This window comes from Sphaerodactylus townsendi, linkage group LG01 (genome assembly GCF_021028975.2).
Source record: "Sphaerodactylus townsendi isolate TG3544 linkage group LG01, MPM_Stown_v2.3, whole genome shotgun sequence".
NCBI classification, from domain to species: Eukaryota; Metazoa; Chordata; class Lepidosauria; order Squamata; family Sphaerodactylidae; genus Sphaerodactylus; species Sphaerodactylus townsendi.
This window is the reverse complement of record NC_059425.1, coordinates 22,333,400-22,350,698: the sequence shown is the minus strand read 5'-3', so window position 1 is coordinate 22,350,698 and position 17,299 is coordinate 22,333,400. Positions and strand designations below refer to the sequence as shown.

Sequence of the window (17,299 nt, the reverse complement as noted above, 5' to 3'; positions counted from 1 at the left end):
ATGGTGTCCCCAACTCCAGGGAAGTGACACAGCTCACTTCTATTTCCTGCCTCTGCAGACACTCTTGAAACACCTTGTCAAGTCACACCACATGGGCATCCTCTTTGGCTGGGGTTCATAGATGCCACGAGATGGAATGCCAAGTGGGCAACATGGTATAGTGGTTAAGAGCAGGTGCACTCTAATCTGGAGAACTGGGTTTGATTCCCGGCTCTGCCACTTGAGCTGTGGAGGCTTATCTGGGGAACCAGATTAGCTTGTGCACTCCGACACATGCCAGCTGGATGACCTTGGGCTAGTCACAGTTCTTCAGAGCACTCTCAGCCCCACCCACCTCGCAGGGTGTTTGTTATTGGGGGAGGGGGGAAGGAAAAGGAGATTGTAAGCCCCTTTGAGTCTCCTTACAGGAGAGAAAGGGCGGATATAAATCCAAACTCTTCTCTTCCTTTACCAAGGGTGAGAGCTGCTTCGAGGAGGAGGGTCCAGATGGTACTTACGGTTGTGACTCTGCAAATTTGACCACGGAACTCGGGACAGTAGCAAGCCCCGCTCAGTGGGCACTTCTCCACTGGTTTGCCCCGGTAGATGGGCCGGTAGGAGATGGCACATATATCAAAGGGGTTGTGCATGTCGTAGTTGAGCTGGTAGGCATCCGTGGGGTTCTTCTCGCAAGCGGTTAGGATTTTGCGGGTCTGGGAAGAGAGAAGAAAAGGGAAACTGAGCAACTGCAGGGAAGGAGGACAGGACAGGTGAGATGTGAATAAGTTGGAAGGTGGGTTGTTCCTTGAACTCTTTTGCACTGATGGCGGGAACAAGGCTGTCTGCTCTGCCTCCCACAGATTCAAACGAGATAACACCCTCTTTGCTTTTTGGTCTCTGTTCCCTCCATCTGGAGTCTGTTTGTCTCTGTCTGGAGTTTTTGTGAGGATTTCCAGTTCGGGAACACAGAACCTGACATAACATGATCGACTATTGAGATTCTTTCTCCTGTGTAGGAACCTGAAGAAAGTGAGAGACGTCTCCCCGCAACTGTCAGAAGCACAATCTGCCTCTGAATAAGGAAGCTCCATTTTACCTACTGCAGCTAAAAGACTCTGGTAAAAGCCATCTGCTCGTGATGGTGCAAAGCGCTTCCTTTGGCTGTCCTGCTGGCTGTGGAGACTGGTTGCAAAGAATGCTAGATGAGACCTTATCCTCCAAGCCAGGGGTCTGCAACCTGCGGCTCTCCGGATGTCCATGGACTACAATTCCCATCAACCCCTGCCAGCATGGCCAATAGGGAATTGTAGTCCATGAACATCTGGAGAGCCGCAGGTTGCAGACCTCTGCTCCAAGCTAACGCAGGCTTGCCCGGGGGTGAAGACTGCAGCTTGCACTGCAGGCTGGTGTTCCCAAGGGTGGTCCACTGCCCAAGCAGGCTGTCAAACTGGCACAGGGCAGTGGCGCAGCAGGAGGTGATGTGCAGGGCATGGGCCCATGTCTCCCAGATCTATGCTGCTCATGCCAGGCCTGAGGCAGGTTCGGTGAGAGTCTGCTAGGCAATACGCTCTGGTTATGATGGCAGAGGAGGACGCTTAGGGAAGCAAAATGCCTTGAAGCTGGCCCTGCTTGCACTTGGCGCCCTATTTCTCAATCTCCCTGAATGGATTTCTTGATACGTTTGATGGCAGAATGCTCCACTGTCACGAATGGGATTCCTACATCTTCAGCTACCACCCTCTCATCTTCAGCTACCACCTTGAGAGCCAGTCTGGTGTAGTGGTTAACAGCAGGTGCACTCTAATCTGGAGAACTGGGTTTGACGCCCCGCTCTGCCACTTGAGCTGTGGAGGCTTATCTGGTGAACCAGATTAGCTTGTACACTCCAACACATGCCAGCTGGGTGACCTTGGGCTAATCACAGTTCTTTGGCACTCTCTCAGCCCCACCCACCTCACAGGGTGTTTGCTGTAAGGGGGGAAGGGAAAGGAGTCTGTAAGCCCCTTTGAGACTCCTTACAGGAGAGAAAGGGGGAATATACATCTAAACTCTTCTTCATAGCAAGAGGGTTTTCAGGCAGTGCTCTAAGCATCGTTCTCTTCCCTTGGATGCTCACCTGCTGTGCTACCTCAGGCTTGGGACCAAGCTCCAGAAGTCGGCGGGCGAAGGTGGCTGCTGTCTTGAAGTTCTTGAGCTTGAAGAAGAGGTTCAGGGCGGTCCGCAGGACCAGGATCATGTGGACGGGTTGCAGGTTGGAGTGCGTAAAATAGGCGGCCATCTGTCAAGGGAAATAAAAGGAACACGATTCCAGGGAGGAGTTTACTTTGGACTGGCGAGTTGCACCATAGAGAAAGGAGGCGCTCACAAGGATTTCTCCCGAGTCAAACACTTGGAACGAGGTGGGGGACTTGGGGGTCCCACGGGCTATTATCAGTCTGTCATTGGTGCTGCAATCCCAGCTGTCCCAGGTCCCTTTGTGCAGAAGAAGGAAGAAGGTAATCCGTAGTCCTACACATGAACCACTGGCCAATTACTTGGAGGCCACCTGCTGACTGCAGGAGTTTTGGCAAGGGATATCAGACTGGATGGCCTTTGGGCTGGTTCACCAATGCTCTTAAAGCAACAACCCATCACCTGACCCACATTTTAACTGCTTTGTAAGTATGGCACATGTTTGGTGAACCACTGAGATTCGAGATCTTGAAAACTTGGTAACGCAAGAATGAGTCGGCTCAATGCTGCCTGAGGAGACCAGTGCATGCTCATGTCCATGGGCCACAAAGGGACAAAATGAAACTAGAGAATCAACAGAATTCCCCTTCGCCCCTTTCAGTCAGTTACTAAAGATCTAAATCTAGACTCAGCCCCCCCCCCCCCCCCAATCCTTTGCGGCTGGGCCAAGAGGTTACATGTCACTTCAAAAAGGATGTGAACAGACTGGAGCGAATGCAGGGGAGAGCAACGGGGATCATCGGAAACCTGGAGACCGAGTCCTAGAAGGAAAGGCTGAGGGACTTGGGAATGTTTCGTCCGGAGGAGAGGAGATTGAGGAGGGACATGATTGCTCTTTCTAAATATGTGAACAGCTGTCACTCAGAGGAGGCCAGGGAGCTGTTCCTATTGGCAGCAGGGGATAGGACTCGCAATCATGGGCCTACAAGTGGAAAGGTACCAGCAGGAAATTAGGAAAAAACTTTTTGCAATAGGAGTAGTTCAGCAGTGGAATTGGCTGCTGTGGGAGGTGCTTCCTCTTTTGTTAAACATTACAGGCTGGATTCCTGGGCAGCATCTCAGAAGGAATTTGGTACCAGGATACTGGACCTAGCCAAGGAGGACTGAATTCCCACCCGAGGGCAGGAGGGACACTGCTTTGGAAGGTCCCATCCGAGATGCCCCCCACCTACAGGAGAATGGTCCATTGGGCACTTACCGTGAAGGGACTTTCTCCTGATAGGTGGCGGGCATCTCGACCCTCCCTTGATCAGTCTTCCAAATTGTGCAGTTCCGGGTATCAAACCAGACACTAAGAATTAGTATGTTAGGTTACCGTTATGTAGTTCAAGTCGTTATCTAGTTATTGCAGTGTTATTGCAGCATAGTGGTTTGCACTGTTATTTTCTTTGAGTGTTGTCTGTCTCTACTATGTGGTCAGAACGTAACTGGAGAGAGAGGGAGGCGGAGGACGGTACAGGAAGTGATGTAATTCAAGTTCCTGACTCCTAGTAATAGAGTGAAGGAAAACCCATGGGAGGTGGAGGTGGTGAGCTCCCCCTCACTGTCAGTCTTGAAGCAGCAGCTGGACAAACACTGGTCACAAGATGCTTCAAAGTGATCCTCCTTTGAGCAGGGGATTGGGCTAGGTGGCCTATCTGGCTCCTTCCAACTCGATGGTTCAAGGATCCTAGAGGATAATGGCTCACCTCACAGATGCGCTTCTGCTGCTCCAGCGTCTCCTTGGGCAGTTTCTTCCTCTCGATTTCCATCGACAGCCCCACAATGTATTCTCGGCAGATGGCTATCAGCTGCTGGGCCTGCAATTAACAGGAACAGCAGCAACAAAAGGTCAGATTTGTGAGAGATGGTAAATTGCTAAAGCAAATTTGTAGTCCTTATGACGAGAGAGATGGCTCACACCCCTTTTTCTCCTCAGTGAATACACAAAGCGGCCTACAACATTCTCCCCTTATCCATTTTATCCTCGCATCAGTGCAGTGAGGGTGATGAGGCTTGTTTCTGTGACTGTCCCAAGATCGCCCAGCAAGTGGTGTAGTGGTTAAGAGCAGGTGTACTCTAATCTGGAGGAACTGGGTTTGATTCCGCACTCTGCTGCCTGAGCTGTGGAGGCTCATCAGGGGAATTCAGATTAGCTAGCCTGTGCACTCCAACAAATGCCAGCTGGGTGACCTTGGACTAGTCACAGTTCTTCTGAGCTCTCTCAGCCCCACCTACCTCACAGGGTGTTTGTTGTGAGGGGGGAAGGCGTTTGTAAGCCCCTTTGAGTCTCCTTACAGGAAAGAAAGGGGGGATATAAATCCAACTCTTCTTCTTCAAGTTTTCATGAGGGATTTGGATTTTTAAATTTTTATTTTACATATGTAAACAACATATACAGAAAAAAATAGAAGAAAAAACCCTCCTAAATCTAACCCCCCCCCCCCCCCGGCACTATAATAACAGTAAAAAAAAAACACATTTCAAGACATCACTACATATATGTGTACATATATATGGTGACTTCTGGCTACCTCACTTTGGATCCGAACTCAAATCTTGTTTTGTGCTTACAGTTGGTATCTGCATTTCTCCACTTCTGGCCCTTCTTATAAAACTATTTTAGTCTAGTCTGCTGTTTTCATTTTAATCTCAAATCCTGTCATTATTTCTCTATGAGGGGTTTGAACCAGGGTCTCCTAGATCCTGGTCCAGAACTCTAACCACTTTACATCCAGGCTTAACAAATTCTGAGCTTAGTGAAATTTCAGAAATTACTTTGCCAGGACGGAGGTCAGCAAGAGCATGAATAGTGATAAGGTAAGACCAGGCTAGACGGTACAGCAAATGCAGGTTGAGACTTTCAGCTCCTCTCACGAAAGGCTTTCAGCCCCAAATGTCCGAGGAGATCTGTCTGTACGTAAACGAGGTGCTACTCACTAAAAACATTCCCTTCTCACTGGACACAGTGTGCAACAGACTTCCCTCTGTGATACACCTCTGAAGATGCCAGCCGCAGATGCAGGCGAAACGTTAGGAACAAGATCCACCAGACCACGGCCACACAGCCCAGAAACCCACCAGAACCAGTTGAATCCGGCCATGAAAGCCTTCGACAATACTTTCAAAAGCGGCTTCAGTCCCACCTCGGTTAAGAGCTCAGAGATGCGGAGCTCACCTCGGCAATCTCTTGCTTGTTGTCCACCACGAGCAATGGCACGCTCAAGAGAATGGAGCGGAACTTCTCAACCGCCTCCTCAAACTTGCCGGCCGTGGTGAGCTGGTAGCACAGCTGCAGGCGCTGGATCAAGTCGTTCAGCTTCAGCCCGACGGCTGGGAGGGCGTTCTTCAACCCGGCATCCTTCCTAGGGAGGGGAGAGAGTGCCGAGAGGCAACGTGAGAACTGACTCACAGCCCATGGTCAAGGCTCAGCTCTTCTCAGGAGATGGCCCTGCAAATCCTTCCCATCACCAGCCAGGCTGGAGGAAACAGCCTCAGACAATTCCACAAGGAGACGATTCCACTTTCTCAGTCAAGACTTAGCAACAGACGTCATTGGCACAAAACTGCTATTCATTAATTAAAGAAAATAATTTATTTAAGGTTTTGGAGAACTGGGTAATTGGGAAACCCTTGAGAGATCGGAGTCTTGTGGGTTTTCCGGGTTGTATGGCTATGTTCTAGCAGCATTTCCTCCTGACATTTCACCTGCATCTGTGGCTGGCATCTTCTGAGGAGAAAATGCTACTGGAACATGGCCATACAGCCCGGAAAACCCACAACACTCCAGTGATTCTGGCCGTGAAAGCATTCAACAATACCTTGAGAGATTGTTTGACTAAAACAGAAAAAAATTGATTATTAGGGATTCTGAAGGCTAGAGATTGATAAACTAAGATTTAACAAAGAAAAGGGTGACATCTATTAGTTTTAAATTTCTGGGCGTTATGATTAAAGAGGACTTGACCTGGGGCGTACAGACTGCTGCGGTGGTTAAGAAAGCCCAGCAAAGACTGTACTTTCTGAGACTTTTAAGGAAGCAACAACTGGATGAAAAACTTCTGGTGTCCTTTTACCGCTGTGCTATAGAGAGTGTCCTAACCTACTGCATCTGTGTATGGTTCTCCAGTTGCACAGTGGCGAATAGGAAGGCGCTCCAAAGGGTAATCACTACTGCACAAAGGATTATCGGCTGCCCTCTTCCCTCCTTGGAAGAAATCTATAATTCCCGAAGCCTAAATAAAGCCCAAAATATTCTGAGGGACCCGTCTCATCCAGCACACTCTCTTTTTAAACTGTTACCATCTGGCAGACGATACAGGGCCCTCAGAACTAGGACAAAGAGGCTTAGAGACAGCTTCTACTCTAGAGCTGTGGCTATGCTAAACTCCGCTGCTTCATATTGATGTATTTGGGGCTGTGTAGGGATGGGTGGAGGAAGGGGAAAGTGAGGATGATGTATGAGTCTGAAATTGTGTGCATCGAGGAATGCTGCTGTTAATTTCGTTGTGCGTGCACAATGACAATAAAAAAATGCTTATGCTTATGCTTAGTTGCAGCTCTAAAGATACAATTTTACTTAGGTTGTTAAAAAGTGATTGGTAAAAAATTATTTGTGTTAATACTCAGTGCAGATGAAACTGGGAGTCCTCACGGAAAATGTACTCTTGTTTTTCTCAGTTTATAGCCCTTCTGATTAGGTTTTTTCTCTGAAAAGTACATGGTAAATGCACTCACTGGATACACTGCTAGACTGGAACCCCACGGAGATTTACAAGCAGGTTAGCCTGACCTGGAAGATTTGTGGGAACTCTCCTCCAGCTGTAACCACAGTATTTATTTATTTATTTATTTCCTTAAGCTTTTATACCGCCCCATCCCCGAGGGGCTCTGTTAGCTGTGCTACCAGCTCACCACGGCCGGCAAGTTTGAGGAGGCGGTTGAGAGTACGGATGTTAGTAAGCCATGTTGCCAAAAACTATTCCAAAAATGTCAGAAGAACTGCTTCAAAATTTGATAACGGCAGCCGGAGCAGCACTCATAACAAAATAAAAGGTAGAAGAACATCCAAGTGGAGATAGTTGGGAAAATAAACTAGCGAAATATGCAACAATGGCAAAATTAATGAACTCTGTGAATAAGCAACCAATTAAAGAATTAAAAGATAAATGGAAATCATAATATTTGTATTAAAAATGGGGAAAAGTGAAAGATGTTGAAATGATGCAGATAAAATGTTAGCTTTGGTGATACATAGTTTCTTTCTCTGTTAAATTCTGTCCATAAAAATATTATCTCAACAAACAAGTTTTTAAAATACTATCTCAATGAACAAGAACAAGTGGCATAGCGGTTAAGAGCAGGTGCACTCTAATCTGGAGAACCGGGTTTGATTCCCCACTCAGCCACTTGAGCTGTGGAGGATTATCTGGGGAACCAGATTAGCCTGTGCACTCCAACACATGCCAGCTGGAAACTTGAGCTGGAAAAGAACTCTGGGCGAGGTGCTGCAAGCCAGAGAAGAACCCATCAGGCTAGATGGTCCAGAAGTCTGACTGTAGAAAGTAGCTCCATTGGATTCTAATTGTGGCCTGCTGGATTTCTGGCCAAGCAAGAACTCAAGATGCAGAGCCACAAGGCCACGGTGACCTTTCCTCTTTTCAGATCACATGACAGCACCAGGCAAGTCACGGCAAGGTCAGGGTCAGCCACTGCAGACGAAGCAACAGGATTCTTGCTTGCCACTTACCAGTTGCGGTGAGGGTATCCGTACATGGAAGGGAGGCTGGGCAAGGCCTGGTACGTGGTGCGGCCCCGAGCGTAGGTCTGCAGGAAAAGCTGCTTGTAAGGGGCAAAGGTGGTCACTCCCACCTGGTCGTGGAGAAGCTGGACAGGAAAAGGGAGGCAGTGAAAGGAAGCTGGATGAGACGCAGAAGGAGGAACTACCCACCCATTTGCTGTTTTGCAGGTGCATCCCTTCCTTAGCCCCTGGTGCTCCCAAAATATCCATTAACCTGTTAGTGTCCGGGGTGTAGCTGTATTGGTCCGCAGTAGAAGAGGTAGATTTGGCAGCGAGTCCCGCAAGATTTTCAGGGGATAAAGCTTGTGGGAATCAAAGCTTCCTTCGTGATAAAGGGAATTTTGACTCTTAAAAACTTATACTTTGGAAATCTTATGGTCTCTAAGGTCTAAGGTACTGTCGGACTTAAATCTAGATCTGTTAGCCTATGGTATTTTTTAAAGTCCTCTTAACTTGCCCTTATTTAACTTTATTAAAAAAAAGGAATACTCCCACCATTTTTCAAATGTGATGGTGCTCAGGTACATACAATTGGACAGATCTTGTAGCTCAGACCCAAGCAAGATGCTTTTTATCCCTGAAGGAAAGGCAACATCTTTACGAGATGGGAACAGCAAATCTTTCATGATGGCTTGAAGTTGAACAATCTCTTCCTTGGAACTGACCTCCCACACACCCCCAGTGAAGAGCACCCTCTGCTGGCAACTTACCCTCATGGCCGTCTCAAAAGAGCCAGCGAGGATGTGGTCGACGGGCAGCTGGGAATTGTTACACCAAACCTAAAGAAAGAGGAGGCGGCTCTGTTAGAACGGGAGAATCCGAAGATGTGCGATGCTTCTCTAATGCCACCTTGATCTGCAGTGAGACATGACTCCGGCCACAGCAGAGGTATCCATGTTGCTCAAGAGTGATAAAGAATCTACCTATGAAACTTTTAAACAGGCAACAGGCAGTTTGTCAACCTGGCAAGGAGTCCCCCATTGGGCTTTGGAAACACAGTCAGTAGGGCTGATTGTTAAGCAAGGCAAATTATGATGTTAATTCCCTGCTACTGGCTGTTAGCTATTTCAAGCACTTGGTGTGGCACATGCATGTTGGAAATCAATTCACAGGGGCTTAAAGCATTTGCCTCTAATCTCTTTCCCCTCCCACCTCCCCTTTTCAGATCTTTGCACAGCTAGCTAAAGCCCCCATTTTTGTTCTCCAAGTTCTGTTCTGAAGATACCATACCGATGTAAGTCTCCTCCTACCTGGGCAGGGCTGGTGCCTTTGGTGGGGGGTACAAAGAAGCCATTCTCTGATCCTCCTGCAGGACCAGCAGGAACATCCTAGGAGGGGAAGATACCACAAAAAGGGCACCTGTTAGGCAAAGGGAGGGTCAGAACAAATTGCAACAGGTCTGCAATGCTTAACTGGCTTCATACCTTTGGTCCTACTGCAAGGATGGATAAGGATCAAATCCCCCCCCCACTTCTTCCCCCCAAGGTGCATTTAAGATAGTCTGCCTCAGCCCATGGAGGTTCCATTTAGCTATAACAGCTGATAGTCATTGACATTCCATTTAGCTATAACAGCTGATAGTCATTGAGATTGCAAATGCCTTAACAGTCCAGGTGCTCAGGAGCACCAGCCGCAGAAGGCCATTGCTTTCACATCCTGCATGTGAGCTCCCAATGGCACCTGGTGGGCCACTGCAAGTAGCAGAGAGCTGGACTAGATGGACTCTGGTCTGATCCAGCTGGCTTGTTCTTATGTTCTTATGTTCTTATGACAGAGACCACAGCTCAGGTGGCGTGAACATGACTGGCATACAGAGGAACTTGGGATGTGTTCATTGTGGCTTCCAGTAAGTACCAGCTCAGGTGGCAGATCCAGGTCCTCTTCGACTTCCCATCCGCCGCCTTCTTCTTGACCTTTAGCCGTGGCCTCATCTCCAAAGCCTTCCCCAGCATCCACAAAGCCATCTGAAAAATGAGCGAAGCCAGACTGAATGGAAGCCCAAGCTGGGGAAACACACATACACACCAGCAGAACTGATGGCTTTCCACTTCTCGAGCACTACAGTGGGACAAGCTCAAACTATGTATTGTTGAAGGCTTTCACAGCCAGATTCAACTGGTTGTGGTGGGTTTTCCGGGCTGTGTGGCCGTGGTCTGGTGAATCTTGTTCCTAATGTTTTGCCTGCATCTGTGGCTGGCATCTTCAGAGGTCTATCACAGAGTGTAACAGACTTCCCTCTGTGATATACCTCTGAAGATGCCAGCCAAAGATGCAGGCAAAACATTAGGAACAAGATCCACCAGACCATGGCCACACAGCCCGGAAAACCCACCACAACAAGCTCAAACTAGTTTTAAAAGGCCTTTCAATCACAGCTTCTTTGGCCATACGCCAAAGTATGGATGATTTACTACAAATAAAAAAAGATTAATCTGCCCCCCTCTATCGTTGTCTTCCACCAGAGGATGAAGACTTTCTTCAGGATACACCCAGTAATGATTACTGGTCCTCCTCCCTAGCCCTGGTGTCGTATCTTTTTATGTATTGACTAAATCGTTTCATAATTTTAAAAGTTGTTTTTAATTATTGAAATGTTCGCACATTCATTGCCTTGGGGACTCTGATCAGGTGAAAAGGCAGAATAGAAATGTTTAAAATAAAGAACAAAAACCTGGGACGGTTTGAATGTTTGTGAACATTCCATGCCATCATGCCTGCCTTTCACTGTCACAATGCAATACCGACATCTACTTAAATTTTCTGCTTGTAACAAAATATGCAAGCTTGAAGAATTTACAAACATGAAGAATCAATAATTTTTGTTCTCTTTAAGGAGACTGCAGAAGTTAATTTCTGAAACCGCAGGGGGTGGGGTGGGGGGGTGGACACCATACCTAATACCTAAAAGGTATTACCTAAAAGGAAGTCTACTTCAAAGCCACGTCCTCTGAAGGAGAAAACGTTCCTTTCAAGACACTAGACGTGTATGTGGAGCTGGACGGAAATTAACTCAGTATATGCACCCTGCTTGATGGCATGCTTTCTGCTTTTTCTTAAGAAGGGAGACCTGATTGTTGGAAACTGATTCCCAGCAAAGATCTATTTACTGGTGTCAAGAACCACCAAAACACTGAACAGGTGTTTGGCTCTCACCTTCGTCCAGCTGCAGCTCGGCATCTTCTCCCCAGCCTTCGGTGCCCACAGTGTCAATATCTATATCAGCCGCCAAAGCACCTCCTTTACCTGCGGGGGAGGGAGAAAGTCACTGTTTTTTCCCCCCTGAGAATCGCTGAAGGCCTCTGGGTTTGGAATTCTGCAGCTTGGAGGAGTAAACGGGGGCCTGACCAGCAACTGTATGTTATCATGCCACAGGGACAGTGCTGGTCTCCTTGGCGCTCCATGGGGAAGGGGCTGAAGCAAAGAGGGGGAACATATACTTGGTGTGCAAAAGACCCCAGCATCTCTGGTTAAAAGATCATAAAGGGGAGGGCTAGAGAGGCTTCAGACCAGGACACCCAGGAAGAGCCAACACTATAGATCAGATGGACTGATGTCCTAAAGCCGTTTTGACACATCTTGGGGTGGCACTGCAGACCAGCGGTGGAAGACATGTTTTGCAAGCTGAAGGTCCAGGTTTGAGGCCTAGCAGGAATCTTGTGTGAAACAGCTGGGGAAAGCATCCCAAACTACATGGAGAAAATCTCTGCATGTCAGAGAAAGTCAATGGGTCAAAAATATAAAGGATGGATTCCATCTCCCCATTAAATCAGAGGCCGTTGCTACTCCCGTCTCTTTCTCCTCCTCCTCCCAATTATACACCAATGCCCTCCCACTAGCCCTGTTCCTGCAGCCGTCAGCTTTCTGGGGGGAGGCAGACCCTCCAAACCCCACCCTTCTGCCCTGTCCCCTCCAACAGCCCCACGGAAGAAGACAGTCAGTTGTGGAAACGGCTGCCTCCTTACCTTTGCTGGCAATTGTGCCTTCGAAGAAACCCTTGGAGACAGTGAGCAGGGGCCAGTTGGTGTCCAGAGGCATGATGGGAGCTGGTGGCTGGAGCAACTTGGCATGGGGGTCGATGTCTGGAATCTGAGGATGAGGGAAGGAAAAGCTTTCAAACACTTCGCCTTCGGGTGTTAAGCAGGTTGGAACGAAACCCCTCGCGTGGGCACGGGATGCCCCTTGCCTTCCTTCCCTGCCCCCCCTGCCAGCAAGGGCAGCTATATTGGAGAGCGAGGCACAATTTTCCCGCCATTTCTTTCACTTTCATGCCTATGTTTATGTATTTTATTTATTTATTATTTCAATTTCTATACCGCCCGATCCCCGAAGGGCTCCGGGCGGTGAACAACGTAATATAAAACATGAAGCATTAAACAGGAGCGAATCCAGTACACAATACATAAGCTCCATCAATAAAACGTCTTAAAATACTTAAAACCAGCGGTTAATAATTAACATTTAAACAAGGCGTCCCACCTCAATTTCAACCCACCCCAAAAGAGGGGGGGACGGCAGGCCCCTCAATATGAGGGCTCTGATGTACCAGTGCCAAGGTAGGAGCAAGGAGGGGGCACCGTATCAGTGGCTAGACACTCCAAAGGCTCACAGCTGGGAAAGCTTCACAGGTGTGATTCTTTCACATGCTGGTTCTGGCAGTTTAAAGAGGAGAATGAATGAGCGGGAGCTCTGCTATTTCTGCTGTGGAAGACTGAACCAGGGGCCTCTTCTGATTCCACCAGGGCTTCCGGAGGGCTCTCCCTTTTCTTGAACATGGCAGTGAGTGTGGGAGAAAGGGGAGGGGACACAGTGTAGGATTCTCCTATGCTGTGCACCTCTGCCACTGTTGCCAGGCAAAACTGATGGACTCTCAAATGAGGTCGTATCGGGGGGTGGGGGGGGGGAATGAGGGCCTGGGGAGGACAGAAGCCAACCTGCAGGGAGCCCGGGAGGGGTGCTGCAGTGGGTGGCTTGGGTGCACACCGTTTCATCACAGGGGGGCGTCCGGCATCCCCCCACATGACTGAAAGGTGTGCACCCAGGGACATGAGGTACGCCCCTGGATTACCTCTACTATGCCACTGGTGACTGAGCAGGCCAGCCCTTATAACTGATCCCCCCACCCCCACCCCCATAAGTGGCCAGTCTTTCTTAAAACAAGTAGCACAAACTGTACAAAAAAGGAATGTCAACCATAAGTTGTCTGTCTGCAGCTCTTTTCCACTAACCGTTTCCTTTTCCGGGTCAAAGGTCTCCTTCAGGCTCTCTGCTTCCTCTTCCAAGCCGTGGGTTGCAGCTGTGAGATAGGCCAAGGATTCTAATAGAAGCGATAGAGAGGGAGAGAAAAGCAAGGTGAGGACGGCAAAGGCTCTCTGGGCCGTGCTGCCACAACAGGAGGACAAGCAGCCAGGATGGGCTGCTCCACCCTTCTGTCGGCTGGGAAGAACAGAAGGAAATCTGAGAACGGGACTGGGGAGGGAGATGGAGATACAGATACTTGCGGGGAAAACAGAACCCGGGATGGTCCGTTACTCACTCTGTCCACAGTTCTTCAGGATCCTCACCCTCTCCGCGACATCCCCAAGGTACAGAGCATTCTGGTAATGGCCGCTCATGTCTTTCCTGATCTCAGCTGCAAAAGAAGATAAGGAAAGAACAGTCAACCTCCAAATTAGTATTAGGAGCTGCTGCCCCATCCCCAATTTAAACTATCTAAATCCAGCCTTATCTTTTTGGGGGAGGGCTGCCAAGTTGCAGCCAACTTATGATAACCACACAGGGTTGATCAGAGGGCTGGGTGTGTTCCATCAGGAGGAGAGACATGATGGATCTCTTGAAGTATTTGGAGGAGTGTCACCTGGAGAAGGGGAGGGAACTGTTCCTGTGGGCAGCAGAGGATAGGGACTGGCAATCACGGATCCAAATGACTGGTGGAAAGGAAGTGGCTAGATATTAAGAAACAGTTTTTACAACAAGAGTACTTCAGCAACAGAACTGGCTGCCTGGAGGGTGATAAGCTCCCCCTCTCTGTCAGTCTTCAAGCAGCACCTGGAGGAATGCTTGTCTGGGATGCTCTTGGCTGATTCGGTGTTAAGCAGGAGTCAGACTAAATGGCCTGTACGGCCCCTTCCAACTCTATGATTCTATGTGGAATCCATGCATTCTGAGACTTCTGCTGTAAGACAGCAGCTTTGCTTAAGGTGAGACCCACCTATCTTCATCATCTTGCGCAGCTTCTCCAGGTTGCCAGTGATCAGGTACAGGAAGGAGAGCTTGTCAAAGTTCTTGGTGCGCTGGTAGCACATCTCCACGATCTGGTGGTTGCCCTGCAGCAAGGCCACTTCCCCCAGCTTCTCCCAGCAGTTCTTATCATCCAGGGCTTTGGCGGCCTCCAGCGCTATCTAACGGGACACAGGGAACAGGTTAGGGAAAAAATGGCCTTCTGCTGGCTTAGGGCCAGTGGTCCATCAGGCCTGGCATTACCTCCTCTCCCTGGGAGTTGCTCTTGGGGGACTTGGGAAAGGAGTCTTTGCAGAGCCCTCCTGCCCAGGGGCCTTTTAGATGAAGGTGGTAGGGACTAAACTTGGGATGTTCTGTATGCCAAAAACAAGTGCTCTGCGGCCCACCCAGGCAGAGGAGTCTCTGGCCGTTCAAGACAAGATCGTATGTTTATTGCCCAACCATCCCACGAATGCAGGACAGCCTCCTGGTATTTCACTTCCTTGGGCTGGATCCTGCATTCCTTCATGGCTAGATATGGCCCCATCTCCCAATGCCAGTATGCTTCCCCCGATGCAAGAGGCATTTCACCCCATTGAGTACTGTGCTTAGCAGACAACTCTCCAGAGAAAACTGGATTACATCGGTTTTCTTGTTTCGATACGACTGGGAAACAGTGAAAACTGGGCATATATAAGCATAGTCTGCTAGCTGCAGACGAGCGGCGTAAGAACCCCAGAAGCAGACCCCGAGACTTCCTAGCTCCCAAGTTCTGCAGCGGGGTCATCCTGGGAGGAAGGGCCGATGCTGAACGCAGCACCTCACCTCGATGTTGCCACATTCCAGGGCCAAGCTGAAGCGAGTCTTCTCGTCTTTCACAAAATGCAGAGCAACTTCGGGGTAGCCCTTCTTCTGGAGGTAAGCGATGATAGACTGGCCCACAAGCTTGGCGTTGCGCACCATGTGAAGGACCTGGGTGGGGCAAACAAGGAAGAAGGCAACATAGTCAAGAATTATTCTTAGATGAGTGCAATGCCTGTCATGTGCAGATCAGAGCCAACTGACAGTGGGTGTTTCTCCAAGAGGGGGGTTGGAAAGAGGTCTCTCCTGGCTGATATTGGACAACTGCAGGGTATTATGTCTGCCAAGGTGCCACTATGATCACCTATATGGCTCAAGCCAAGTGATCCAAGAGCTCTGTGCTCCCAGATGACCCCTCCTAAAGTCCATCAATGGCCACCAGTCATGGGGACCACAGTTGCTGAACTAGATGGACCATGGGTTTGATCCAGCAGGGCTCTTCTTAGCTTCTTAAGATGACCTTGTCAGGGCCCTTACTTCTAGAGCAGTAGTGGCACAGTGGTTAAAAGCAGGGGTACTCTAATCTGGAGGAACCGGGTTTGATTCCCTGCTTTGCCGCTTGAGCTGTGGAGGTTTATCTGGGGAATTCAGATTAGCCTGTGCACTCCAACACACGCCAGCTGGGTAACCTTGGGCTAGTCACAGTTCTTCTGAGCTCTCTCAGCCCCACCTATCTCTCAGGGTGTTTGTTGTGAGGGGGGAAGGGAAAGGAGATTGTGAGCCCCTTTAAGTCTCCTACAGGAGAGAAAGGGGGGATATAAATCCAACTCTTCTTCTTCTTCTAGAAGTGGCTACTCGAAAGTGGAAAATTCTTCTACCACCTCAGGGAAAAATGAGGGGTCTTTCCCACAGGAAATGCAAAGAAACTGAGGGGTTTCTGATGAGAAAAAAAATGATAAGGTCTAGACCAGGGGTAGGGAACCTGCGGCTCTCCAGATGTTCAGGAACTACAATTCCCATCAGCCTCTGTCAGCATGGCCAATTGGCCATGCTGGTAGGGGCTGATGGGAATTGTAGTTCCTGAACATCTGGAGAGCCGCAGGTTCCCTACCCCTGATCTAGACTGCCAAAGGCCTTCCTTTCATGCTAAGGGACGAAAATATCTGGGAACGGTGGATCATCCATTTTCTTTGGGCATCAGGAAGTTTTAAGCTCCCCCTTCTGATATAAGAAGAAAGGAAATGATTACTTCTGATTGTTGCTCCTCACTGCCTGAGAATGAGAATGTGGTTAAGGGCAGTAGGCAGATGAACCAGGTTTGTTTCCCTGTTCCTCCACATGAAGGCTGCTGGGTGACCTCAGGCTAATCACAGCTCTCTCACCCCCACCTACTTTACAAGGAGCGTTGCCGGGGGTGGGTGGGGAGGTAAGACTTAATAAGCCATTCTGAGATTCCTTATGGGTAAAGTAAAGCAGAATATAAAGATGAACTCTTCTTCTAAATAGCTAGCACCATCATGCCTGTTACACGAACTGATGGAGCAGGCCACATTGGGAATATTAATGGCGGTTCTGGGTGACTTTGGGACAGAATCTCCCTCAGTCTAAATTACCTCACAGGGTTGCTGCGAGGAGAAAATGAAATACAGCAGGACCAATAGCTTGCTGCCTTTGGAAGAAAGGAGAGATAAATATGTTCTATTCTAGGTTATATCAAGGTCCAGGTGGCCACGCTCTGATTCAGCATGGCAGTTCTTCAGTGCCAGGGGTTGGGGAGCCCCCAGGGTGTCTGTTCTTTTCCTTCTCACAGCAGATGGCAAGGAGGTGTGATAGAAAATGGCTCTCACCCCTCCCAGGTACAAAGAAGGGGAGACACTACTAAAACAACTGAAAAGTCACCTTTCACTTCCCCACCAACTCTCCCAAATTATAGCAACGCACAATTATCAGAAGCCCAACCTCTGCAGCCGCTGCCTCACCTCGTCATATTTCCGGTTGATGAGCGCCAGCTTGAACTTGAACTCGGTCGGGTCGATGGTCAGGACGCGAGGCCGGCATTCCCGGTCCAGGCAGTAGACGTTGTTCCCCTTCACCCGGGTCACGTAGATCGGCAAGTCCAGGGTGCGGATGATCCCGTGATCGCTAGAGTGAGGATGTGGAACAGCGAGGTAAGGGAGGGGATGAAGGAACTGGACTATGTGGGCCCTTCAAATTCCAAGGCTTTTGGTGTCTACGAAGAACCTTCCTGGCATAGTTAAAGGTCCATTGAGCTCAGCCGTCTGGACCCTCATG

The 17,299-nt window shown here is 49.0% G+C and overlaps 1 protein-coding gene across 2 annotated transcripts in view; it reads right to left on the bottom strand.

Annotated features, from left to right (window-relative positions):
• Positions 1–17,299, bottom strand: part of COPA (COPI coat complex subunit alpha) — a 47,411-nt gene that overhangs the window by 2,280 nt on the left and 27,832 nt on the right. For both annotated transcript variants that reach the window (XR_007245946.1, XM_048513278.1), the window contains exons 18-32: positions 16,987–17,149; positions 15,032–15,178; positions 14,199–14,388; positions 13,524–13,619; positions 13,216–13,304; positions 11,953–12,076; positions 11,144–11,233; positions 9,845–9,954; positions 9,241–9,318; positions 8,701–8,769; positions 7,940–8,076; positions 5,369–5,555; positions 3,900–4,010; positions 2,096–2,257; positions 498–692 (exon numbers count right to left, since the gene is read on the bottom strand). Coding sequence is in view for 1 of the 2 variants with exons in the window: in XM_048513278.1 (XP_048369235.1) it covers positions 498–692; positions 2,096–2,257; positions 3,900–4,010; positions 5,369–5,555; positions 7,940–8,076; positions 8,701–8,769; positions 9,241–9,318; positions 9,845–9,954; positions 11,144–11,233; positions 11,953–12,076; positions 13,216–13,304; positions 13,524–13,619; positions 14,199–14,388; positions 15,032–15,178; positions 16,987–17,149 (1,948 nt within the window). In the remaining variant the exon portion in view is untranslated. The remainder of the gene's footprint in view (positions 1–497; positions 693–2,095; positions 2,258–3,899; positions 4,011–5,368; positions 5,556–7,939; positions 8,077–8,700; positions 8,770–9,240; positions 9,319–9,844; positions 9,955–11,143; positions 11,234–11,952; positions 12,077–13,215; positions 13,305–13,523; positions 13,620–14,198; positions 14,389–15,031; positions 15,179–16,986; positions 17,150–17,299) is intronic.